This window comes from Lynx rufus, unplaced genomic scaffold, assembly GCF_022079265.1.
Source record: "Lynx rufus isolate CCGP_SWC_20201006 ecotype Redwood Valley unplaced genomic scaffold, mLynRuf1.p SCAF_7, whole genome shotgun sequence".
Taxonomy (NCBI): Eukaryota; Metazoa; Chordata; class Mammalia; order Carnivora; family Felidae; genus Lynx; species Lynx rufus.
In genome coordinates this window covers 46,575,493-46,601,851 of record NW_025814889.1, presented here as the reverse complement: position 1 = coordinate 46,601,851, position 26,359 = coordinate 46,575,493, and the positions used below count along the sequence as shown (strand labels likewise).

General features: G+C 40.7%; 1 protein-coding gene across 8 annotated transcripts in view; it reads left to right on the top strand.

The window, feature by feature from the left end:
- DUSP16 (dual specificity phosphatase 16) overlaps positions 1–26,359 on the top strand; it is an 89,818-nt gene that overhangs the window by 21,119 nt on the left and 42,340 nt on the right. For 4 of the 8 annotated variants that reach the window (XM_047067041.1, XM_047067038.1, XM_047067037.1 and 1 more), the window contains 2 exons: positions 22,926–23,519; positions 24,466–24,604. In XM_047067041.1, coding sequence (XP_046922997.1) covers positions 23,292–23,519; positions 24,466–24,604 — 367 coding nt within the window. In that variant the 5' untranslated portion in view covers positions 22,926–23,291. Of the gene's footprint in view, positions 1–7,388; positions 7,487–22,925; positions 23,520–24,465; positions 24,605–26,359 lie in introns of those variants that run through there. The other 4 variants (XM_047067043.1, XM_047067039.1, XM_047067040.1 and 1 more) reach the window with 2 other exon arrangements.

The window sequence follows — 26,359 nt, the reverse complement described above, 5'->3', positions numbered from 1 at the left end:
TTCTGGAGTGTTCTATTCCTTGATCAGGATGGTAGTTACATGGGTATGCTAACTTTGTAAGAGCTCTTTGGCTATATATTCATATGTTTATGCTTTTGGTATACATGTTGTATTTGTATTTTTAAAAGTTTATTAAAAGATATTTTGAGTTAACTAGGAGAGAATGGCATCCAGATTGTATTAGTTTCTTTTTTCACTGGGAAAGTTTGTATTATCAAGTGTTGTAAGAGAGAAAATTATTTCTATCTACAAATAGCTTCATAAATACATATAGAGAATGGTTTTAAATTCTTTCCTAACTAAAACAAGACATGCCTGAGCTTCTTAGGTTTTAATTGCTTTTATTGCTGGGGAGAAACCCATTCTTCCTCTATCCATGTTTTTTTGTTGATTTTTTTTCTTCACAAAACAATAGGTTTTTGAAGTAAGTCACAGAGATGAAAAAGTACAGCATAGGGAATGTAGTCAATGATATTGTAATAATGTTGTATGGTGACAGATAGTGACTACACTTATTGTGGCAAGTACTGAGAAATATACAGAATTGTCAAATCATTATGTTGTATACCTGAAACTAATAAAACATTGTCAACTATAGTTTAATTAAAACAAATGAACTTAGATAAATTTTTGGAAACCATTCTACATCAATACATATAGATATTTTTCCATAGGGAATAATACTACACTGATATGATAGTATATTTAACCCATTTATTGTTTGCTGACATTGAGATTGTTTGTTTCTGACTTTTTATAATTATAAACCTGTTTTTCAGTGAACTATATTTCACATGTAATGTACTTGGGCAAATACTTATGGGACAAATTATTGGAAGTAGAATTTGTGTATCTTAGAGTATGTATATTTTAAGCTTTTTGTTTGGAAATAATTTTAAACTTACAGAAAAGAAAAAATCAATTATTAACAGTTTGCTCCCTTTGCTTTATCATCTGTTCTCTCTTCACATATATACATAATACATTTTCCATTTGGGAAGAATTTGGACACATCATGGCCATTTATCCACAAGCACATCAGTGGGTTTCCAGAGAACAAAGGTGTCCTCCTACCCACAGTAGAGCTGTCCACCTAGTAAGCCTAACATTGATTTAATACCCCCATCCAGTCGATCCTTTGTATTCTGGGTCATGTCAGTTGATCCAATAAGATTCTTCACAGCAGTTTTTCCCTCTAGTACAGGACCCGGTTGAAGATCAGATACTGCATTTACTTGTCATGTATATTTTTAGTTTCCTTTCATTTGCTATAGTATCTTGGCCTTTCTTTGTCTTTCTCTTTTTGATGACAACTTTATTGGGATATAATTCACATACCATAAAATTTACCCTTTAAAAATGTTCAGATCTAATTTACAACTATAAAATTCTTCCTTTTAAAGTAGAAGAAAAGTCAGTGTTTTTTAGTATTCCCACAGAACTATGCAACCATCACAACTATCTAACTCCAAAACATTTTTATCACCCCTCCCCCCCAACCCTGTATACATTAACAGTCACTTCCCATCACCCCCATCCCACCATCCCAGGTAGCCTCTGGCAACCACTTATCTACTTTCTGTCTTTATAAATTTGCCTCTTCTGGGAATTTCATATATTCATAGTCATATAATATGTAGCCTTTTGTGTCTGGCTTTTTTTTTTTTTTCTTTGTTTTCAAAACTTACCCATGTCGTAGCAGGTATCAGTATTCATTCATTTTTATGGCTGAATAATATTCTATTGTGTGGATATATACTACATTTTGCATATCCATCAGTTGCATAGCCTTTCGTCCTATAAATGCTGCTATGAACATTCTTGAACAAGTTTTTGCACATGTTTTAATTACTCTTTTCTGATATAGGCTTTGTATGTCAGTATAGCAGCCAGCAGAACTTTCTTAGTCATGGTTTCCTTTAGGGTTTGTAGTGGATCATGACTAGTCAGAGAAACAACTGTTAGGAAGACATGGACCAGGCAGGGCAGTTTTGTTATTTTGAAGTGGTCTGTTGACCAAAAATCTTGAGGACCTTAAAGTGTAGGCAGCTAACTTCTGTCTACAACTATTCTAGGTTGTCCAGCTCCTGAGAGCTTATACTTTTTGCCTACCTTACTGGACCTCCCAGTAAAATGGACCAGTTTTAATAATTAGTTCCTCTTTTATTTTTCCTGCTTACACTCTTTGGAAAATACTGACGGGCAGAAATGTCTGTATAATCTTGTCAGATGTAATTGTCAGAGTTGTAAAGCCATACTTCCCTTTTATGCTTCTTTTTATGTTTATATTTGTGTTGGGGGAGGTGACAGTGTACCTGAAGGAAGGGGAACTGTTTTCCCCCTCCCTCTTTCCCTCCACTAAGTCAGTGTGTTGAGAATCTGCAAACTGGCCTCCTCCTGAAGATAAATCTGTGTTAAGTGTTTCCGGGCAGGAAGCAGCCAGCCTCAGGGTTCAGCTGAGAAGTTGCCTCTAGAGTTTGTAGAAGAGTTTGCTGGCTAGTGATGTCCCCAGTCCCTCCAAATTTCTCTTGGCCAGAAGTTATTTGTGAATACAAGGAGATTGTATAGCACCCTAAGGAGTTGGGGTAGGAGAGCATCCAGAGTAAATATAGGTTGATGAGATTTATCATCTCCTTGTTGCCTTTCAGACATCACCACTAAAAATTCTTTCTCTTCTCCCACTCTTGGAGCACTCATAGCCTTACGGGTATCTTGTTCACAAATTTTATTTCTGTGGTATTGTCTTAAATTGTATCCTCCAAAGATGCCTGAACAAAAAGATTTGCACAAAAGAGATGTTCAGAAACTGTTATGTAATGAATGAGTTACAGGTTAGATCCAGTACTCAAGGGGGACAGTCAAATGAGCATTTTCTAGCCTGGTGTTTCTTCTATTGTTTGTTAATAAGGTATATTAGGAATAAAACCTTCTGATTCTGTTTTTTTTTTTTTTTAATTTTTAATTTTTTTATTTTTTTTTATTTTTTTAACATTTTTATTTATTTTTGAGACAGAGAGAGACAGAGCATGAACAGGGGAGGGGCAGAGAGAGAGGGAGACACAGAATCGGAAGCAGGCTCCAGGCTCTGAGCTGTCAGCCCAGAGCCCGACGCGGGGCTCGAACTCACGGACCACGAGATCGTGACCTGGCTGAAGTCGGACGCTTAACCGACTGCGCCACCCAGGCGCCCCATTTCTGATTCTGTTTGAGTGCTACCTTTTCTTTCCTTTAAAAAAATTTTTTTTGTAACTTTTTTTTTTTTTTTAGATTTATTTATTTATTTTGAGGGAGAGCAAACAGGAGAGGGGCAGAGAGAGACAGGGAGAGACAGAGAATCCCAAGCAGGCTGTCCACAGTCAGTGCAGAGCTCAACTCCCGGCTCGATCTCCCGAACCATGAGATCATGACCTGAGTGGAAACCAAGAGTCGGATGCTCAACCAACTGAACCACCCAGGCGCCCCTCCTTTTTTTTTTTTTTTTTTTTTTTGAAGTAACTACTGTCATAACTTTGAGAAGGGTGGGGATGTCCTTTATGTAATGTAACATAGATTGTTTGGCTGGAGGCCCAAATCTTGGTTTCCATCATCAGCTTATTAAATGAAGTTTTACAGGATTGGATCAGAGGGAAGTATTGCAAAAGATTGTATGCCCTGTGATTTGCCCTTAGTAATGGGAAATTCCTGGGTGGAGATATTTATTTAACTTGTGTTCATTCACAGGTGAACACTGAACTCTGTCTTGTCGCCTTTCAACTTTTAAAAATCTTTTCTTGATACACCTAGAAACCAGTGAAGAAGGATTGGAACCATAAACTGTTTTATTAAGGCAGAATGTGTTCTGTGCCCTAGCATATCCTTGTGGACTTCTGTTGGGTATTATAAATGAACCATGGTCTTTCATTAGTATTGGAATTCTAGAAACTGTGACATTGAGAATTTTATCTGTTACCTGATGATATGTTCAGAACCCAAGACTTCCAGCAGATATTATAACACATACACTTTGAAGATAGGTGAGATGAATTTCAGTATTATGTATGTTACTCATTTTCTCCACTTCTTTCTTAAAAATTTTCTTAAACGTTTATTTTATTTTTGAGAGAGAGAGAGAGCACACACAAGCAGGGGAGGGGCAGAGAGAGAGGGAGACACAGAATCGGAAGCAGGCTCCAGGCTCTGAGGTGTCATCACAGAGCCCGACACAGGGCTTGAACTCACAAACTGCAAGATCATGACCTGAGTTCAAGTTGGTGCTTAACTGACTGAGCCTCCCAGGGGCCCCTTTTCTTTTCTCCTTTTTTTTTTTTTTTAATGTTTATTTAGTTTTGAGAGAGAGAGAGAACACAAGTTGGGGAGGGACAGAGAGAGGGAATCACAGAATCCGAAGCAGGCTCCAGGCCCTGAGCTATCAGCACAGAGCCCAATGTGGGGCTTGAACTCATGGAGTGCAAGATCATGACCTGAGCTGAAGTCACTCAACCGACTGAGCCACCCAGGTGCCCCTCTTTTCTCCTTCTTAAACTCTACCTTCCAGATGGTCTCTCTTTTGTGGCCCTTCCTTGGGAGGCCTTAGGGAATCAACCTCCAGGGGCGCCTGGGTGGCTCAGTTGATTGAGTGTCCAACTCTAGATATGGAGCTCAGGTGGTGTGGAGCCTGCTTGGGATTCTCTCTGCCACTCCTCCCTCAAAATGGATAAACTAAAAAAAACAAAAACAAAAAACCTACCTCTACCTGTTTGTGTAAAAAATACTGATGCCTGGATCCTACTCCCCAGAGGTTCTGGTTTATTGAGGTAATCAGGATATTTAAGAGTTCCCCAGGTGATTTTAATCAGCAGCCAAGGTTCAGAATTACTGCGTTAGCCAAAATACTCCTCCATTAATCCTGTGTTGAGTTATTCCCTTTGTAGCAAGTGTTAGAATTTATAAAGTACTATTTTTTTTTTTTTTTTTTTGCATACTTACTGTGTTCTCACAGTGACCCAGTGAAGCAGACAAGCTTCTCCTTTCAGGGTTCCTTATTTTTCATGAATGTTCTGTGGAGGCTTGTCTCATCATTTTGTTCTCTACTTCCTACATGGCTATTTCTTTTTTCTTTTTCTTTTCTTTTCTTTTTTTTAAAGATTTTACTTTGAAGTAATCTACACCCAATGTGGGGTGCTAACCCACAGCCTTTGGATCAAGAGTCACAATTGCTCCTCACATGGCTTTTTATCTGCAATTTCATGGCAGGCTGGCATTTTGGTGAGGCGGCCTCTCCTCACAGCCACACATGTCAGGTGTTTAAAAGGGTGTATTATTTCTCATCTTCTGAAACCTATTGCTTTCTGTACTTTTGAGGAGCCTTTTAAAATTTGCAAAATGGTAAGTCTGTAGGGCTTCGGAAAGCAGTGTTCTTTGGGAGCTCTATTTTCTCTTCCACCACTAACGCATTGTGTGACTTTGGGCAAGTACTTAACATTTTGTAAGAGAGAAATTAACCCATCAGAAGGTCTGCACTAGGAATGGAATGGAATTCCTACTTCAACTGTGAGATTTGAATTGTCTCAGGCTGACATCCCATTCCTCCCATTATTGGCCATTCCCATCGCCATTATTTTCAGTTCAAACACAGCTTTTGTACCTTTTGTCCTCCAGGTGAGAGAGAGATTGAAAATCAGTAGGTCTTGACAACTGATTGAATGTGAACATTGAGAGAACCAAATATATCTTTGGGTCAGTGTGTTTTTAAACTTGCCTAATTGGAAGAACCTCCTGGGGCATTTGTTAAACGTCACAGTCTCTATTTGAGACCCCAAGTATCATTCTCCAGGGTGGGACCTGAGTGATCATTTTATCTCCTATATGTATTTTTAATGTTTGTTTTATTTTTGAGAGAGAGTGCTAGCAAGGAAGGGGCAGAGATACTCTCTCTCCCTCTCTCCCCTTCCCCCTCTCTCCCCCTCTCCCCCTCCCCCTCTCTCCCCCTCCCCCTCTCTCCCCCTCCCCCTCTCTCCCCCTCCCCCTCTCTCCCCCTCCCCCTCTCTCCCCCTCCCCCTTCCCCTCCCCCTTCCCCCCTCCCCCTCTCTCCCCCTCCCCCTCTCTCCCCCTCCCCCTTCCCCTCCCCCTCCCCCTCTCCCAAGAGGCTCTGAGCTGTCAGCACAGACGTGGGGCTCAAACTCACGAACCATGAGATCATGACCTGAGCTGAAGTCGACGCTTAACCACCTAAGCCACTCACGTGCCCCCATTTTACCATATTTTTAAATCAAGTTCCTTAAGTGATCCTTGTAATTAGACAAAACTGAGAACCTGCTGTATAGGAAATTGAATGTAGTAGGTGGTCAATAAATGCACCTATATCTATTCCACTAATCCATTTAATAGTTCTTTCTACAGTTTTACATTTTAGCCAAGGTCCACAACCCCAGAATTCCGAAAAGCAAACACTATTTGCAACAGAAAAAAATTGACCATTTATTGCATTGTGGTTAGAGGGCCTTTTAGTCTCTGATACTTAGTGTTTTATGATGCTTACCTATGTTGGTAGCAAATGGTGATAGATTTCTTTTGTACCTATTTGAGAATCTGTGCAGTGAGGTAAAACAGCGCAGCCTTGTAAGCATTATTGTTGGAGTCTATGCCATGATTTCCATTTTATATGAGATGGTGAAACTAGATATTTTGGTATTTAAGTCATTGAATTCTTAATAGACAATACTGTGGTTTGCTTTATACTAAATTTCACTTGTGGCAAACTTATTTTATTTGTAATGATCGTGCTTTCAGTTTTAATTTTGAATATGTGGTCTTTGGTACTGCAGGTTATTTATTTATTTTTTTTTTAATTTTTTTTTAAAATTTTTTTTTCAACGTTTATTTATTTTTGGGACAGAGAGAGACAGAGCATGAACGGGGGAGGGTCAGAGAGAGAGGGAGACACAGAATCGGAAGCAGGCTCCAGGCTCTGAGCCGTCAGCCCAGAGCCTGACGCGGGGCTCGAACTCACGGACCGCGAGATCGTGACCTGGCTGAAGTCGGACGCTTAACCGACTGCGCCACCCAGGCGCCCCTATTTATTTATTTTTAAATATAAAAAAGATATTTATTTTAAGATATACTGGTCTGGCAGGCCTGAATCTGTAGGACAATGTTAAAGCAAAATTTAGTGCTATCAAAAAGTTTGAAATCTTTATGTCTACAAACCTGAAAATTGTTTACTTAAGTTTTATACAACTTCTAGCTTCTTTTTCTTCTAGAGAAAGAAGAAATAATCCTAATAATAATTCATAATTATTATAATTAATAATGCTAATAATAATTCATTATAGGTCAATCTGGTATCAATCTGGTGACATCTCAATATCTGTTGCACTAAATTGATTGTAACAGTTCTTAATTTTTTTTTGATCATTTCATACTGTCATTTCCTGTGATTTAATTTAGGTTTGATGTTAAACAAAGATTGCAGACTGTCAGTGCAGTTTTGCCCTGGGCAAGCTCTGAGGTACTATTCTTTTTTTTTTTTAATTTACATCCAAATTAGCATATAGTGCAACAGTGATTTCAGGAGTAGATTCCTTAGTGCCCCTTACCCATTTAGCCCATCCCCCCTCCCACAACCCCTCCCATAACCTTCAGTTTGTTCTCCATATTTATGAGTCTCTTCTGTTTTGTCCCCCTCCCTGTTTTTATATTATTTTTATTTCCCTTCCCTTATGTTCATCTGTTTTGTCTCTTAAAGTCCTCATATGAAAGAAGTCATATGATTTTTGTCTTTCTCTGACTAATTTCACTTAGCATATACCCTCCAGTTCCATCCACGTAGTTGCAAATGGCAAGATTTCATTCTTTTTGATTGCCAAGTAATACTTCATTGTACATACATACCACATCTTATCTTTCCATTCATCCACCGATGGACATTTGGGCTCTTCCCATACTTTGGCTATTGTTGATAGTGCATGTGTCTCTTCGAAACAGCACACCTGTATCCCGTGGATAAATGTCTAGTAGTGCAATTATTGGGTCGTAGGGTAGTTCTATTTTTAGTTTTTTGAGGAACCTCCGTACTGTTTTCCAGAGTGGCTGTGCCAGCTTGCATTCCCATGCAGGTTACTTTTAGAAAAGGAATATTGGTCTGTGCTAAAACTATATATATTTATATTGCTTGTCTGGAATACATATGAATGCTTTGCACCTTGAAGCAGGGCTGTCGTAGGGATATGTAATTAAATTTTTAAAAATCTAGGGGTGCCTGGGTGGCTCAGTCGGTTGAGCGTCCGACTTCAGCTCAGGTCATGATCTCACACTCTGTGAGTTTGAGCCCCGCATCGGGCTCTGTGCTGACAGCTCAGAGCCTAGAGCCTGCTTCGGATTCTGTGTCTCTCTCTCTCTCTCTCTCTCTCTCTCTCTCTCTCTGACCTTCCCCCATTCGTGCTCTGTCTCTATCTCAAAAATAAATAAAAACTAAAAAAAAAAAAAAAAAAACTTTAAAAAAAAGTAATTTAAAAATCTATTTTTTTTTCACATTACTAGGTCACTGTTGGATGAATCCCATGATTCTGTATTAAAACTTATCTTGATTAATGATTCATGTAAAATAATTTTTACTGTCTTCCTCTGAATAGCATGAGCATAATGATTTGTGACTCGTTAAAATATATATACTTTAGTTTTTTGTCATAGAAGATATGTATCTTGTATATACATATATACGTGTTTGTGTGCATAGTATATATACATAAGTGTATATATATAATGGAAATGTTAGAAATTACTGAAAAATAGGTAGGAGGTAGTCACCCATCATGCCAACATTCTGCATTCCCTTCTCTTTACATTCTGCTTTATTTATTGTGGCCTTTTAATTTTTTTTTTTTAAAGTTTATTTATTTTGAGAGAGAGAGAGAGAGAGAGGGAGAGAGAATTCCAAGCAGGCTCCACACTTAGCAGGGAGCCTGAAACGAGGCTTGATCCCACAACCACAAGATCATGACGTGAGCTGAAATCAAGAGTGGGACACTTACCTGACTAAGCCCCCCAGGTGCCCCTATTTTGGCCTTTTAATATGACTAATTCTTCTGTTTATAAACAGTTACCTGGCTAGTAAGACTTAAACTTGTACCTATTGCTCATTTTGCTTGATACTGGTTCATCTGAAGCAGGGACAGAATACAGTAACTGAGCTATTTCTGAAATTTTTTTGGTAGAATAATTTAATACTGTAGTCTAAATAGCCGTTTTCCGAGGCACCTTCAATCAGGAAGTCAGTTATTTAATAAGGATATGTTTTGTGTCAGGTGTACTGCCCTGGATCTAGACCATCACTAGTTCCTTGGCTCTTTGCTTTCCTGTCAGATTTTGTAGTCACCATTCTAGGCAGAGCCCATCCTTCGACAACTAAAACTTTGTGGGTTGCAACTAGTCTCCTTGCTTTCATCTTCTCTTAATTTCAATCCATAGGAAGTTACCAGTGAAATGCATCTAGCAGTGTGCTCGTGTTCTTTTCATAAAGTTCACAGTGACTTAGATGGTTTTTAGACTTTCAGGACACTGCACCAGCTGACTTCTTTCCCTTCGCCAACTTATTTTGTTATTCACTGTTATAATCTGTGTTCTAGCTGGGAAAATCTGCACACAATTTATCCCTTTACCTTTGTTAATGTGTTTTCTTCATGTAGATTTTTCTTCCCTCTTCTCTGGCAGTTTATGTCCCTGTTTTCCTTCAAAAGCCTAAGACACTTTCTTCTTTTTGACTTGTCGTACCCCTGCTAGCATATTATCTTTTTACATTTGTCCAAATACCCCTTTTCAACTAATTAATATCAGGGACCTTCCATCCATTCTGTTTTTTTCCCCACAGTGCCTCATATTGTTTTAGAAACCTACCAATACAGACACAGGTATTTGTCAGAGTGGGAAATTGAGACTTTGGTAGGAAGATATTCCCTGCTTCCCTGCTGCGTGTGGCATGCCTGAACCTGACCGACGTCACACCAGAATTTAGTGCCATCCAAAAGATGACAGAATCACCTCTTTAAAAAAAACAACAAAACAGCAAATAGGAATAATATCCTTTTAAACTTGCATTGTTCAGCAGGTGTTTATAGGAAATCTTGTTTTTGGACTTACTTTTTTCTGTGGATTATAATCCATTACTATTTTGCTTTTCAAATTATTTGGGAAATCCTTTTTAAAAACAATTTTTTTAATGTTTACTTATTTTTGAGAGAGACAGAGACAGAATGCAAGTGGGTTGGGGCAGAGAGAGAGGGAGACACAGAATCCGAAGCAGGCTCCAGGTTCTGAGCTGTTAGCACAGAGCCCTACGCGGGGCTTGAACTCAAGAGCTGTGAGATCATGACCTGAGCCGAAGTCTCAGGTTCAACCGACTGAGCCACCCAGGCACCCCTGGGAAATCCTTTTTTAAAAAGGAGCCGATAGAGTGAACTGGGAGCTGAGATAAGGGGCCTGTAGTTATTTCATTTTCCACTCTGCCTCTTCTTCTCTTCGAAGGTCATCTGGATGGGCTTGTGCTCAACTGAGAAGAGAATGAATGGCTCCCCAAGGCTGCTGGTGGACGAGGAAGGGCAGGGCAGGGCAGTGACGCTGCTGGTGCAGGTGCCAGTCAGAACTTGCCAGTCAGACTCTTGGTGGAGACCACTTCGTCCCTATGTACAGAGCTTGCTCTCTGCTTTCAAAATCTGAACACTAGATTATAAGTAATTCAGATCTTGTTTGTTTTCTAAGCAGTCTAGTGTGAAAACAGAGAGAATTTGGGTCTTCCTTTGAGGTTTAGAGAGGGGTTTTACCTTTAGTGTCTAGATCATCAGAGCATTGGAGGGCTAGTGAAAACGTAAGATACTAAGTTAATCATCTCCACGCAGTATAACCATGTATGAAACACCAAACTGGAAAAAGTTCCTCTCTCTTCTCTGAAATAAAACTTTATTACAGTAACAAATAAAAGATTTTAAAGGTTGATAAAACACCCGAATCTGTGGATGACTGTTTCAAAGCAGTCTGTGATTTGTGATTACTACTTAGGATAGCAACCCTTATCAAGGGCCTTGGCATTCCCCGCCCCCCCCGCCCCCGAAAACAGAAAATGGATTCGTGAGAAGGGCTTAACCTGACAAAAGAAAATCATGAAGGGAGAAATGAAGAAGAAGGAGAGAGGAAGGAGATAGGGGAACAGCAAAGCCTCTAAGAACAAATAAGGGCAGAGAAACTGCAGGTAGGTTATGTGATGGAGCCAAATTATGAGGAAAGGATAGACTGAAAAGGACAGAATGGAAAAAGTAGCTCTGGGATGAGGACAGGGAAGATTCTGATTCTTCTCGTGGCTGCCCCACTTCCTTGCTGGTCTCCTTGCTGTCCTGTGGCAATGTGAGTCTTTCACCCAGGTCCTGGCCTTGTCACCCGCGTTGCCCTGTGGTACAGCTTCCTGATATCATCCCCGGGCCCCAGAGGGGGAAGTGTGAGGACAGATGCAGTGACTTAAATTAGCATAGCCTGGGAGCCTGGAGTGAAGAGTGTTGTTGCTGCTGCCACTGCCCCTTCTTCCTCTGCCCCTGGCCTCTCCCTTTATTTTTCACCTGGTAGAGTAACATGCCCCAGAGGGGACTCCTGGGTACCAAGGGACTGGCAGAGAAGTGGAAGGCTTTGTTTTGGAGCAAACCTTGGAAATACCCCACCACAAGAGAAATGATCGTGCTGTTTGTGGACCCATTGCCCAGGAGTTATCCATTTTAATTTGTGTGTTGTAGGATGTAAGCTGTAATTCTGTGACATGATTGCTTAAAGAGCAAATCGTTCCTGATACTCTGTCCTGTTAAAGCACCTTGTGAAGGCCTGAGGTGCATTGACCATGATATCATATTCTTACTGAAATAGTCTTTAGACGTTAAGTGATCACAGGATTCCTCCTTTTACAGGTGAGGAAAAAAAAAAAACAAGCTTGGGGATGCCAAGTGACTGTTGCTGTGACATTTTAGTATCTTTGTAGAGGAGCTGAAATTAGGAACAGGGTCTCCTGAATCATCTCTGGAGACTTATCCTGGTCCACAGTTGTTGTTTTTGAAACCAATGCATCATAAGACCTTACTTGTTTCTAAATTCCTAGATTTGCTTTGGTGTCAAGGGGCAAAGAAAAGGAGTAGGCTTAGGATGGAGGTTGATTGGCACAGAAAGAAGCCTGTCGTGGGGTTTTTTTTTTTTTTTTTTTTTTCTTTTTTTGTGATTGTAGAGTTACGTAGCTCTGGCTTTTACTGTTAGTGGAGCTGAGCAAGGGGCCTGCAGCTACCCCTGGGCCTGGCTGGTGTCCCGTTTTTGAGGCCCCAGAGTTATTTTTAGCCTCAGGGCCTTGGAAGCAGGTGTGGTCCAGGCTTGAAGGCCACGCCTGGAATGTGTTCAAGTCTTGTTGTGCGTGTCTATTTAGGAGCTCAGAATAGTGAGGAGGCCGCTGTATATACTTTGTTGAAAGATTTGTGCTTTTCCAGTAAGAGGAATGAAAGTCCTCTTGCAGGCTTATTTTGGAAACTTTATAAATTGAAATACATTTTAAGAGTGTTAGGGAATATATTCATTTAAAAGAGAAAACCATCTATGAATTCTTTGTGTAAAGAAGAAAGCTTTTGTATTAAGAGTCATACCCCAACGGACCTACTGAACCTCCAGGTTTATAGTCATAAGTGTGTGATTTAAAATTCAATTTCTTGTCTCTCCCTGCCCCCCAACATTATTGTTATTGAAAATAATTCTTTGTAAGTTCTTCTGTGAAGTAGAAATCCAGCTTTTATCTTGAGGGTAAACATCAATTTTCCTTTATTGTATTGTTAATCCTATACCTTGTTCTAGCCCAAAGTTTTCTTTTTTTTTTTTTTAAATTTTTTTTTTTTAACATTTATTTATTTTTGAGACAGAGAGAGACAGAGCATGAACAGGGGAGGGTCAGAGAAAGAGGGAGACACAGAATCTGAAACAGGCTCCAGGCTCTGAGCTGTCAGCACAGAGCCCGACGCGAGGCTCGAACCCATGGACCGTGAGATCATGACCTGAGCCGAAGTCGGATGCTTAACCGACTGAGCCACCCAGGCGCCCCTAGCCCAAAGTTTTCTTAACGGTCCTGGTAAGGAGGAATGCAGGCAGGATGGCGACAGCCACTTTAGGCTCTGAAGTGTATGTCGTGCCCTTTTTCTAAGACGTTTTTGTACCTTACAAGATTATAGAAAGGAAAAAATAGTACCTTTTGAATGTATCCGTCATGTGCTCATGTGTGTATGTGGGTGTTTGAGGTTCTGCTTTACTTTACTGTTTTGTAACTTGCTTTTATTCTCTTAATGGGTCATGACCATCCTTCATTGTCAAGAAGTATGCTTTCACACCATCATTTAAAAATGTTGCATGATACTGTGTTGCAGGATTCAGTGTGACTTGTAGGTTATTTAGTCTCCTTTTGCTGCGCATGCAGACCTTTTCCATTATTTTTCACGTGTCTTTAAATTTTTTTTTTAATGTTTATTTATTTTTGAGAGAGACAGAGACAGAATGAGATTGGGTTGGGGCAGAGAGAGAGGGAGACACAGAATCCGAAGCAGGCTCCAGGCTCCGAGCTGTCAGCACAGAGCCCGACTCGGGGCTCGAACTCACGAGCTGTGAGATCATGACCTGAGCTGAAGTTGCAGGCTCAACCTGCTGAGCCACCCAGGCGCCCCTCACATGTCTTTTAACTGAAAGGTGAAGCAGTTTCTCATTTGTCACTTTGAAAAGATCCGTGTAAGCCATTTTGAAAGTATCTTCAGGAGAATAGTTTGGCTTTGTGGTTTTACTTATTTTAATATCAAAAGACTTAAAGTAGATAAAATTACAAAATATACTGTGATAAACTTGGGCTTAATTAGAAGTGGTGGAAGGTTTGGTGTTGATGATTCCCAATTGTTTTCCATTGCTTGTTCCCGGAGCCTTCTGATCTTCTTTGGAAAAATTAAATTATACCCTCTCTTTACCAGACTATATCCCACATTGTCCAGATGTTTACCCTGGTTGTAATATCATTAGTAATTTCACTCTTTGTCAGGAAAGTACACCTTATCTTTCATGTAGTGGCATTTTGTTGTTTTGGGGGTGCAGTGGACTAAAGATGGTGCACGGATAAAGATGATAAGCTTACATTAGTCTTACCAACCCCTTGAACACAGTAACCTAACTGACAGAGTCCTTGTGGTTAAGTGTTTGATACACTTTTTAGCAAGGGGAGCTCCATGAAAGCATTTAAAATTTTTTTAATTTAAAGATCCGTTAAACTGCTTCCTTGCTGTTTAGATCTATTCAAGCACACATCTTGTTTAACATGTCTTTGATCTTTTGCTACATTCTGTGCTGTAAAATCAAGATTTCATTATTAGGTACATTTGTGGAGTTGGAAGAATTATATTGATATTAGTAGTAATCTTTCTTGTTACAATTTTTTTCATTTCATACAGCACTTTTTATTCTTTTGCCAAGGAACGCTTCTCCCTTTGTAGTTTTAGTAAGAAACTACTGAACTTGTGTGTGTGTGTGTGTGTGTGTGTGTGTGTGTGTGTGTGTGTGTGTGTATTTCACAGTAAAGTGTTCGAGTGGCTGGAAATACTTCATTCCTAATAGACCTAACCATTTTACTGAAGAAGGACGGAGCACCTACCGCATGATTAACTAGCACTTGCCCAGTTCAGCGTTACCTTGGGCAGCACCGTATTGATTGGCCTCAAGTCTTTGACAGAGAGAGAGAGCTGCAGCCTTCCCAGGATCCACCTAGCTCTCTCACCTCCTCATGGCTTGTACTTAACCATCAGAGTAAGACCTTTTCTGACTACTCTGTTTAAAATTGCAACTACCCAACTGAACTCTCCTTCCTCCCCTGGTTTGTTTTTTCTCCATAGCGCTTGTGTTGTTGCTGTTTGTTACTGTCTCTGGCATTGCATTAGAAACTCCAGCAGAACAGGAGTTTTCACCCAGCACATTTTTGCTGCATTTCTCCAGCAGTGCCTAGCACTTACTAGGTGCCCAACAACTGTTTGTCACATGACTGAATGAGTTACAGTAGGCCTGACAGGTGCTCAAGAAAACCAAGATGTACACATTAGTGTCCTTATCTGACCTCTGTTTGGTTTGATCTGACTCTTTCCACTCCTGCCTCCAGTCCACCTTTATTGCAAATAACCTTTCCAACACATTTTTTCCTTGAGTCTCAGATTAAACCAACCACAGACCACATTTTCTCTCGCCCAGGGACTTCATGTAAGGATCCTTCTATTCCCATTCCCTCAAGACCACCTCATATCCAGGCCCCTCTTTGGGGCAGAGGGAGGGTAGAGTCCTTAGTTTTTAGGCAAGGTGCCTGGAGAAAGCATTATATGTTAGAGGGAGCCGTGGGTACAAGGAGTGTGTCTGGACTAGGTACATGATGTGGTGGAAGGAGGGGAGGTGGTGGAAGGAGGGGAGGTGGAGGAGAGCTCTGAAGGATCAGGGAATGGGAAGCTAGGAAGACAGACAGGTGAGCACAAACAGGAAGCAGTGCTGAGAAGGACAGAGGCTCCAGCTGAGCCAGTACCCAGAGTGCAGTGCTCTTCCTGATCAGAAACTGGGTGAAGTCTTCTCTCAGATCTGGACTCTACCTGGGCTGACCTGTGTCTGAAGAAAAGACATTGTATTTAGTCTTTGAAGGATGGCTGTTCTTCTAGCCTTTATCTGTGGGTCCTTGACGTATATATAAACAACCTAAGCTTCTGATAGGAGTGGGTTCTTTCAGTGGTGCTGTAAGTTGGTGAGAGATGCTGGTTTTATGGTGCTAACAAGTGCTGTCTCTACGTCCAGTACTGTCTAGACACTTGTGCTTCAAGCTTCAAGCAGTCTGTCCCATTATTGCCCCCACTTGTCAGAACGTGTCCTCTATTTTGGGGTAAGAAAATACGGTCAAGACATTAATAAGGTGACTGAAAGTACATTAAGCTTATATAGTTGTCATGGCTTTGGTGAGGGTGGTTTTTTGGGTTTTTTGTTTTGTTTTGTATTTGTTTTTTAATATATTTTACCAAATATTGGGCCTCAGAATTCCTGTTAGGGTTTGCCCACAGCATATGAGTCAAAGTTGCTTTAATCAGTGTAGATGGTCAAAGTCTAAGCTGTTCTTGCTTGTTTCCAAACTTCATAACCTGCTTTTTTCCCTTTTGATTTGTTCAGTTTTCCTGTTACTGAAAGTCCATGTTTAAGGCTCTGCCAAAGGCTGTTTAGTGTATCTTGTTGCCTATTTCCTCAGTTTTATTGGAGGGAAAAAAAAATTTAAGACAAGCTTGTAGTTTAATAAAAGCGAACTTCTCACCTGATTGTATCCTTTCCATAAATTCTCTGAGAATTTGAACTTGAGCTCAAGCCCAGCCAAATAAAGCCCAGTCACTCTCCTCACTGAACAGGCAGTTCAGGCACCCCAAACCCATAGAATCATCCTTTCTCTGCCGAGAATTTCTTTGTAAAAGGAAGTCTTTCAAATGGAGATGTGCCTTTCTGAGGGGTGGCCTCTGTGTCTTCATAGGTCCTACCTTTCAGACATGTGGGCATGTTCTTGGAGCCCTCACCCTTACCTGCTGGCTGTAGGCCTTGATGTGGCCTTTAAGGCAGCTGTGCTTGGTGACAGTGGAGCTGTTGCTGTTGGCAGAAAGTAAGCCATGGGCAGGCAGAAGGGGGAAATTGTGTGTGGAAAAGGTTCTCCCCTTTTTTTCTGGTGGGATAGACAAAGTGTCGCTGTGACTGACCTGGAAGCCAGGATATTGCTGGGAAGTTGAAAAGGGAACACCTCCTCTAAGAACAGGAGGGAGATGCTTAATGGAATCATTTAAAAACTACCTTAAACTTAAAAAAATTTTTTTGTTTGGGCACTATGTTTAAGGTTATGTGCAAGTGGTGAAGAAAATCAAAAGAAAAAATTTTCCTTTTGCTAATTACTCTAGTGGCAAATACTAGTTTTTGTTTAGTCGAGCGGTACATTGTTCTTTTAATTAAAACAGACTCTCACTTGTTCACCCTATCATTAAAACACTGTTAGGCTTGGGGCGCCTGGGTGGCTCAGTCAGTTAAGCATCTGACTTCGGCTCAGGTCATTATCTCACGGTTCGTGGGTTTGAGCCCCGCGTCGGGCTCTGTGCTGACAGCTCAGAGCCTGGAGCCTGCTTCGGATGCTGTGTCTCCCTCTCTCTCTTCCCTTCCCCCACTCATGCTCTGTCTCTCTCAAAAATAAACAAACATTGAAAAAAAATTTAAAACAGGCTTTTGGTTCTCTGACATAACTAATTCAGCAGTAGTGTACTTCATTTCATTGATACTCTTGCAGAGTAGAGTGAATTACAGTAAATAAAACTGCACCAATTTCCATGATAAAATCATAGATAAATTTCCATAGGTAACTAAATAGAATCTAAAACATAAAATAAATTACACAAAAACTTTAAAGTATGAATATTAACAGGGGAAGGCTCTTCTACAACTTCTGTTCATGTTAAGTATTGTAAAATATTTGCCAAAATGGGTAAAATGCAAAATAAAGCAAAAGTGGTATTTTTTAAGGGAATTTGCCCATTTTGTTCCCTGATCTGTATAGTCATTTTTTTATACTAAAATGTTGCCTCAGCCTCTTTCCCTTCATAAATAAAGTTTTTTAAAACCTTGATTTCTGGGGGCGCCTGGGTGGCTCAGTCAGTTAAGCGGCCGACTTCGGCTCAGGTCATGATCTTGCGGTCCGTGAGTTCGAGCCCCACGTCGGGCTCTGTGCTAACAGCTCAGAGCCTGGAGCCTGTTTCAGATTCTGTGTCTCCCTCTCTCTGACCCTCCCCCGTTCATGCTCTGTCTCTCCCTGTCTCAAAAATAAACATGTTAAAAAAAAAATTAAAAAACAAAAACAAAACCCTTGATTTCTGAAAGTGGGATACTTTGCAAATATTTGTTTAGTGGCTCTGGTTAAGGTTACTAGTCTTTGGTATGATAAATACTGGTTTATTCCTTTTTGGAGAAATAGAAAACTTTATTGTATGTATAGAAAAGTATTCTTTCATTGTCTTCTGAAAAGCCTGATGCCACCCAGATTTCCTTGGCGGTAGACTGGGGCACCCCATCAGTCTCCTCAGAAGAGTCTTCCCACTGCTCCAGCTGCCTGCCCCTTCTCCTGGGTGTTGGAGGTAGGCCAGGGCTCCTCACGACAGTCCCCAGGCAGCCAAGAGGGCAGCACAGCTAGAGGGCCCGGAACACCTTTGTCTGGGTCAGTGTGATGAGGATCCGCAGCAGAGACACTGCTCAGGGCCAGTGCTGCCACCCCGGGTCCCTTAGCATTTTTCAGAGGGCTTTACACTGGTGGCTTCTCCACCTTCCACGGTCCCATGACCACCAGATAGGTGTCCCCTTTCCCAGGAACTTATGGTGCCATCCTGTCTTTGGGTGAGAATAGCCAGAGTCACAACAAGGTGTCCTTTAAGAGATGAGCCTGTACTTCATGAATGTGCACATCACATTTTAAATTTCTCTTAAGTCGGAGTAGTTGTAGAGGATACTGTCTGATTGGGATGCCATAAAACAGTTTGCTGACCTTTCAAGCATGCTATTAAGAATTACCCTTCAGCTTTTGGGTCCTCAGGTAAAACCCCTGATTGAATAGGTGTGATGTTGGGGGAAGGGGGGAGTTGTCTTTTAAGGTGAAGTATTTCTGTGTTTTAAAACATTTTTTTTATTAAAAATTTTTTTGTTAATGTTTATTCATTTTTTGAGACACAGAGACAGTGAAGTGGGGGAGGGACAGAGAGAGAAGGAGACACAGAATCTGAAACAGGCTCCAGGCTCTGAGCTGTCAGCACAGAGCCCGACAAGGGGCTTGCACCCATGGACTGTGAGATCATGACCTGAGCCAAAGTTGGATGTTCAACTGACCGAGCCACCCAGGCACCCCTCTCTGTGCATGATTTCCAAAAGTGCACGTATGGAAGATACATAGATTATATCACATTCTAATTAAATATGAGAAAAAAATAAAATTGTAGTATTTAAGTGAAGGAAAAAAGCAGGGTGCATAATAAGTGTATATACTGCATAACCGGTTGAACAAAGGGAAGGAATATATATTTGTGTCTTATTCTGTATTCATTAAAAAAAAAAAAAATCTTTGGAAGAAATCAGAAGAAACTATTGACCATGGTTTCCAGTAGAGGGCAGGGGGGAGACCTGGGCAGATGGACAAGGGTAGGAGAAGGATTTTCAGTGTATTTATGTTTTTCATGTATTTGTTGGGGTTTCAGTATCATGGCAATTTTTAGTAGTTTTGTTGAAGTGTAACAAACATAAAATAAACTGTACATATTCATAGTATGTATACATTTTATACCTTTTTTTGAACCTTGTGAATATGTTGCCTATTAAAAATGGAAAGAAAATAGTTAAAACTTTAAAAATTAAACGTTTAACTAAATCAACAAATAGCAAAGCTGGCCTGTCCTAGGTTTTGTTATATGCACTTGGGCCCTTACAGTTCAATTCTAAGAATGTTTATTCCTTTTAACTTCTTGTAGAAATTTTGGGTAAGATTAGCTTGTGGTTTTGCCAACAATAAAATATTCTCTTGTCATCTTTTAAATCCTACCTGATGCAGAAGGTTTCAAAAACAAAACTGTCACAGACATGTTCCCGATCTCAAGGTACTGACATTCTTCAGAATGAACAGTGAATGCCCAGAAATTTCTAAATTAGGGTTGCAGCCTAGGACAAGGACCTGGCCAAAATTCTCTCACTGTAAATAAACAAGGTTTAAGGCAATTGTTCCCCCACCTCCCATGCCCCCTCGGTAGGGCTCTGCCTCACATAAATCTGTTTGGAACTACAGAAAATCAGACCTTGGGCATAAAGGTGTGACAAGAGAGCTCCAGCTGACCTGAGTACAACATGAAAGGATGTGACTTCATCCTCATTTCACATTCAGTGCTTTGCTTCAATTACATCCTCATATTAGGGTCACTTGGCCCAGACCTTTTCTTGGTCAGGGAAAGGGTCTTTCTGCTTCTGGAACTCCTGATTCTGGTTCTCTAGGTAAGGATGTGCCCTACTGTTTGCTGTAGTCAATCTTTGGTTTCAGTGATTTGGGCTCAGGAGATTAGGCTGAAGGGAAGCAAAGATGAGAACTTTCTCATTCAACTTTTGCATGTTTGCTGTCTTCTCCCTCCCTTTGTCCCTTGATCTGCTAACCCAGATAACTGCTTTGTTCCATCCGGATTTTATCATTGAGAGGAGCCAATCAGACTTGGATATTCAGTGCCATGGTTGGAATCAACTTGCTCTTGTTCTCAGATTTCCACTTTCTGTGCCACCCGGGCACCTCCGTGGACAAGTCGAGCCATTCTTTCTCAGTCCAGTTTCATTATGGGAGCAGGTGCTTAGGGAAAACAGCGTAACCCAGTAGTAGGAGCCCTGGTTTGGGAATCAGATAATCCGAGTACAGGACCTTACACTGCTGTGAACTATGTCACTCAGTAGTTAGGATTTGATTCAATGCTGTATCCTTGGCAGGGGCTTTGCCAAAGTACATTCATTGATTGACTGGGACAGATTCTCTGCTCTGATTTCTTCAGTTGAAGATAGAGATGATTTTTATACCTCATTGCCAGTAAGCTATACTAAAAATAAATACATTAAAATAAGACAAAAGATGGACAAATAATGTATTCTATATGGAGCTGATTTGTAAGGTGCGGGGGCAGAAATGGTTTCTCAGGAGCCTTCTAACCCCCTCTGTGTCTGGCTCTGAGGGAAAGAGTGCAGCTTGGTTGAAGCTCAGCCATATAGGAGGGTGGAGTTGCTTCTGTGTTTATCGGCTAAATGACATCTTTGAGATTCCAGGTGCAAGGCAGCTCTGTCCACCGTTGGCATCTTTAAGGTATTTTTCCTCCTTTCTCTTTATGATGAGTAGTTGCATTTTTTTTTTTTTAATTTATTAGAGTGTAAGCAGGGGAGAGGGGCAGAGGGAGGGGGAGAGAGAGAAGGAGAATCCCAAGCAGACTCCACACTCAACCCAGAGCCCAGCATGGGGCTTGAGCCCACGACCTTGGGATCATGACCTGAGCTGAATTCAAGAGTTCGATGCTCAACCAGCTGAGCCACCCAGGTGCCTGGGTAGTTGCATGTTTACTTACTGTAAATAACTTTGATAATTTTATCCTCCAAACAGACTTTGTGAAGAGATAAGGCCTATGTTACATCTACATTTCATAGATGAGGAAACTGTGGTTCAGAGAAGTTATATAATTTTCCAAAGTTAAGTAACAAGTAAATGGCATGGCCACTTCTCTTTGTATTCTCCATGCTCAGTTTCTAATCTGTAAGTCTGAAATTAGGAATAGGACCAGTGATGTTTGAGGGTTTTACCATCCTGATCAGAACTCAGTTAATTAAATACTTATTCAGTGTCTTAAATCATTTGTGGAGGATTTTACTTTCTTATAACAGTGTGAATTGAGTATCTTATGTACAAAGCACTATGGAGGCAGGACATGTAATACAAAGTCTTTACCATCAAATAGTTTACCCTGCAGAAGGTGAATGCCAGCAGTGGATATCTGGTGTTATGTAGTGTAGAGGATTTCCAGTGAGCAGAGATGGACCAGGGAGCTAGGAGTCTGAGAATATTGGTCAGGGCCAAGCTGTGGGCACAAAAGTCCCAACTGGTATCAGTTAGGAAGTGGCCAATTAGGGCACTTGGGTGGCTCGGTCGGTTGAACGTCCAAATCTTGATCTTGGCTCAGTTTGTCATCTCAGGGTCAGGGGATGAAGCCCTGTGTCAGACTCTGTGCTGAGCGTGGAGCCTGCTTAAGATTCTCTTTCTCCCCCACTGCGCTCTCCCGTGCTTGTGTTCTCTCTCCCAAATACAAATAAAATTATATATATACATATATATGTATATGTATGTATATATATATGTATGTATACATATATGTATGTATATATGTATGTATATGTAAATATAAAGGAAGTGGTCGATTATAGGAGTTTGGCAAGAATAGGGACGCCCTGGTTCTAGTAGTCAGGGTTCTGTATGTCTGCTGTATGGTTGCTGACCTAGAGTCCCAGGTTGGGATGTGAGATTTTCTAAGGCTGCGAGTCAGTGATTCTCTTAAGAATGAGGCACCAGAAGATGAGGGGTAAGTCTGTGAAGGATCAGAGAACTGAGGGATGGAGCAACCAGGGCCAAAATAGCTGTGGGACTATCTCAGTTGGAGCTGGGTACATCACAGTCCCCCAGCAATTAGCTCAGCAGTTGGTATGACAAGAATATCAGCCATTCTTGTCCCTTCTTTTCCTTAAAAGGCAGCTGAAATTTATGAAAGGTTTTCCCAGGGCAATTCAAAGGGGCTGCTGTTGTGCCCTGGTGTGTGTGTGTGTGTGTGTGTGCGCGCGCGCGTGTGTGCGCGTTCACATGTGTACACACACTCCTACCGTCACAGAGGTTCTGAAGCCTTCAGAAAAGATGTGTCTTGATAGTATGGCTTGCTCACCTGGTCATAGGCTGTTCTTTGTGCTCTTTTCAGGAAATAAGCAAATAAAACCCATTTGGAAAAAATACTACTTCAAGCATCTTTTTATAGCTCTTTCAATCTCATGCTACAGGCGTGTAGTTCTGGGCCTCGGGTCATTATAATTCATGACTGTGTCTTCTTTTATCTTCTTTGGGTTTTTATATTTTGATGTAAAAGTGAATTACCATCAGTGGGATTTTCCGGAGCCATTCCTGTTTGTCCTTTTTGTTTGTTCAAATGAAACAGTGCATCAAGTATGGAATTAGATTAATGGAGTAAATATTATGAATCATACGCTCTCTCTAATCTGATGCTCTTTCTTTTTTTTGACCCCATGTTTTGTTTTCTGTCTCTGTCTTCGTGTAGGATTTTCAGTCCAGCGTAAAGCTGTTGGAGCGAGGAGCAAAGGTAAAGAATGATGTAATGCGCTGGCTGCCCCAAAGCATCTTTTGTTGTGGAATGGTTATTCCAGTCATCTCTTTATGAATCAAATGTGAGGGGCTGCTTTGTGGAAGGAGTCCTTTGCAAGAGCACATCAACGGGGAAAGAGAAAGGGACATTCACTTGGAGGGCTCTTGCTGAAAATGGGTTTAACTCTCCTTTTGCCAGTCACCACCAGCCTGACCTCATACATTTTTAGTACAATGGAGTGGCTGAGCCTTTGAGCACACCACCATTACATCATCGTGGCAAATTAAAGAAGGAGGTGGGAAAAGAAGACTTATTGTTGTCATGGCCCATGAGATGATTGGAACTCAAATTGTTACTGAGAGGTTGGTGGCTCTGCTGGAAAGTGGAACGGAAAAAGTGCTGCTAATTGATAGCCGGCCATTTGTGGAATACAATACATCCCACATTTTGGAAGCCATTAATATCAACTGCTCCAAGCTTATGAAGCGAAGGTTGCAACAGGACAAAGTGTTAATTACAGAGCTCATCCAGCATTCAGCAAAACATAAGGTAAATGTTTGCTTTTTTCCTTTTTTAAAATAGACACCCTGAATGAGGAATAATTGTAAAACGAAGTCTCATTTTTAGGGGAAAAAGTAATTTGAGTGAGTTTTGGTTGCTTTTTAAACTTTGGTACCTAAGGGATACCTCCAAGTAATTTACTAACCACGCTGTCACATTTCAGAGTATTTCTAAACTAGACAGAAAGGGTAACTTATTTTAATTTGGTCAAATGCTGTGTTTTCCTATTAATGGTTTGCTAAACTTTAAAAAAAATTAAATACTAATAAATAGTTATAGTTAATACACAATATTATTAGTAACTTAATACACAAAATTTATAATATGTGTATCAGAAGTTACTAAATTAATACATTATTTTGTATTATCTACAAATTTACTGAAAGGAGATCATTCTGTAAGAGTGCTCGGGAAGAAAGTGGAAACTAATTGTATTAGAAGTGCTGTTTATTTGTAGGAAGGGAAGGCACCATTGTTCCAAGATTTAGGGATGTTATCTTCGAGGAAGGTATTTCTGGGATACCAAAATGTCGTCCTCATGGTAGGTAAAGCTGTTTCTTTTCTTCAGGAATGAAAATGAGTTCATGTTTTAATTTTACTAAACAACTGATTTATTTGTTTTGTAGAAACGTTTTTAAATGTTTCTTTAGTTCAAGGGTTGTTAATGTTTATTTTACATACTGTTTTATGAGTTTTAGCCTTTTACAGTGTTAAGGATTTTAAACCAAGGCATTTGGAGCACACCTAACATCAATTTTTCTTTTAAAAGTTGATTTTTACAAGTATCTTACATTTGTATGCTAGGTTTATCCAGAAAATTGACTGCGTCTCATTTTTATTCAGATTATTAATTGAAAGCGGGAGACAGTTATCTGCTTCAGCACCAGAGGATTGTGGGAGCTGCCTTCCTAACAGCCTCATGTTTGCATTGCAGGTTGATATTGATTGCAGTCAGAAGGTTGTGGTTTATGATCAAAGCTCCCAAGATGTTGCCTCTCTGTCTTCAGACTGTTTTCTCACTGTACTTCTGGGTAAACTGGAGAAGAGCTTCAGCTCCGTTCACCTGCTCGCAGGTAAGGTTTGTGGCAGAAGTGAAAGGACTTCGCATCTCACCGAGCCCTACCAGTGAGCAGTACTTGGCAGTGAGCTCAGCGTAAGATAGGTCATCACAACTGGGAATGTATTGGGTAAACTGATTTATTTATAGCTTCCGGTTGACATAACTATTCTGTTTAACTTGAATATTGTCATTCTTCCACATTAGTGGCATACACATCAGTGTATTTTTTTACTTCGCTCAAATGCCTCTTCATTTGGTATTTATGAGCTAGAAATGTCACATAGACAGGTGTGCTGCTTTTAGCCGGGGGATTTTTCCATTCACCTGGGATCTAAAAACACGAAATGCTCTACCTCTCAGCTCCTCTTCTTAGTTCCCGCCCCCTGTGGCAAGAAGCAGAGGAGTTTCACAGGGTTGAACTCTTATTAAACATTTACAGTTAAAGTGGACTCCAGCAATGAGCTCACTATTCTTGGGCATTATGAACAATGAGGGGAGAATGTAGACTATTTATTCTAATAATTAGGGGGACAATTTAAAAACTCATTTACTTTCATATTTTTCTTTCGTTTTTACAACTGGAAAAGGTCTCAGTTTGCAAATACTAAGCTTATGGTTTTATGAAATACATGAGAAGAACTAAGTATTTTATGTCTGTCTTGAAGGGGGGGCGGTGTGAGAGTTCCATCTCACTGATTCTACAGCAGAGTGCTCATACCAAAGCCCTGTCACTCACACTGGCTCAGAGCAGGGGATACAGTTTGACCGTGCACAGTGACCTTGAACACACAGCTGCTGTGGCCCGCAGATTGTGCCACAGTGAAAGGCAAGATTGCTTTTAAAAACGTGACCTAAGAAAATAAAATATGGTAGATATTATCATTTTCACATCTTGAGTCTTTTGTTGCAAGGAGGATACCGTGAATTTGTTGGCAGTTGATTGTTGGAAGTGTAAACATTTCAGTTTCCAGAGAAAAGGATGAATCCATTGTCGGTGTGTTAACACTTAAACTCTGTGAAGCTTTAGATGAGATTTCCATGTCTCCAGTTCTCTCTCCTCAGCTCTTGCTTCAGGTCTCAAAAAGCAGGCATAGATTATCCGTTGTCATACCCTTCGCTTATGCTGTGATTCTGCCTGATCTTTCCATTGGTTTCCTTACGTGAAGTCAGTGTGTCTTAGAATGCAGTTTTCAGAATTCCGTGGCTGAGGATTATGTTAGGTTCTATCTCTTGTTGCTGGGTGCATTCTTTTACTGGGATATAACTGTGGTAAATATGACAGCTGTTATTGGAGTTCCATTAAACTCATCTGGTGAGTTTAGGAACTCCTTTCATGCTTCTTGTAGGCACTCTGAGGACTTTACCTTGGAATCCTACTAATGGGATCAGGGTTATTCTTTAAAGAGGGTACACCAACTGTGTGCTTCCTGGGAAAGACACTCTGTGCCTCACTCTTGTTTGAGACGCTTTCCCTATGGAGGGACTCTGACTTGACAGCGTGGCCAGATGGACACTCCTGTGGAGGAGTGAGCTCATACTGAGTTTCTAGCACAGGTATTTCAGTTCCTTAAATACCCTTTCTCCCCTTTACCAAAGAACACTCCTTAGTTACCTGGGAAGGTTCTTATCAGTTGTGTGTTGGTGTGGGAGGAGCACTCCTTGGGCAAGGGAGAAAAAGGACTCAGTGCGATCGGCTAGATCAGCCCTACGGACATGTGGAATGACACATTGGATCAGAACACCTTGACATCCCCATATCATACATGAA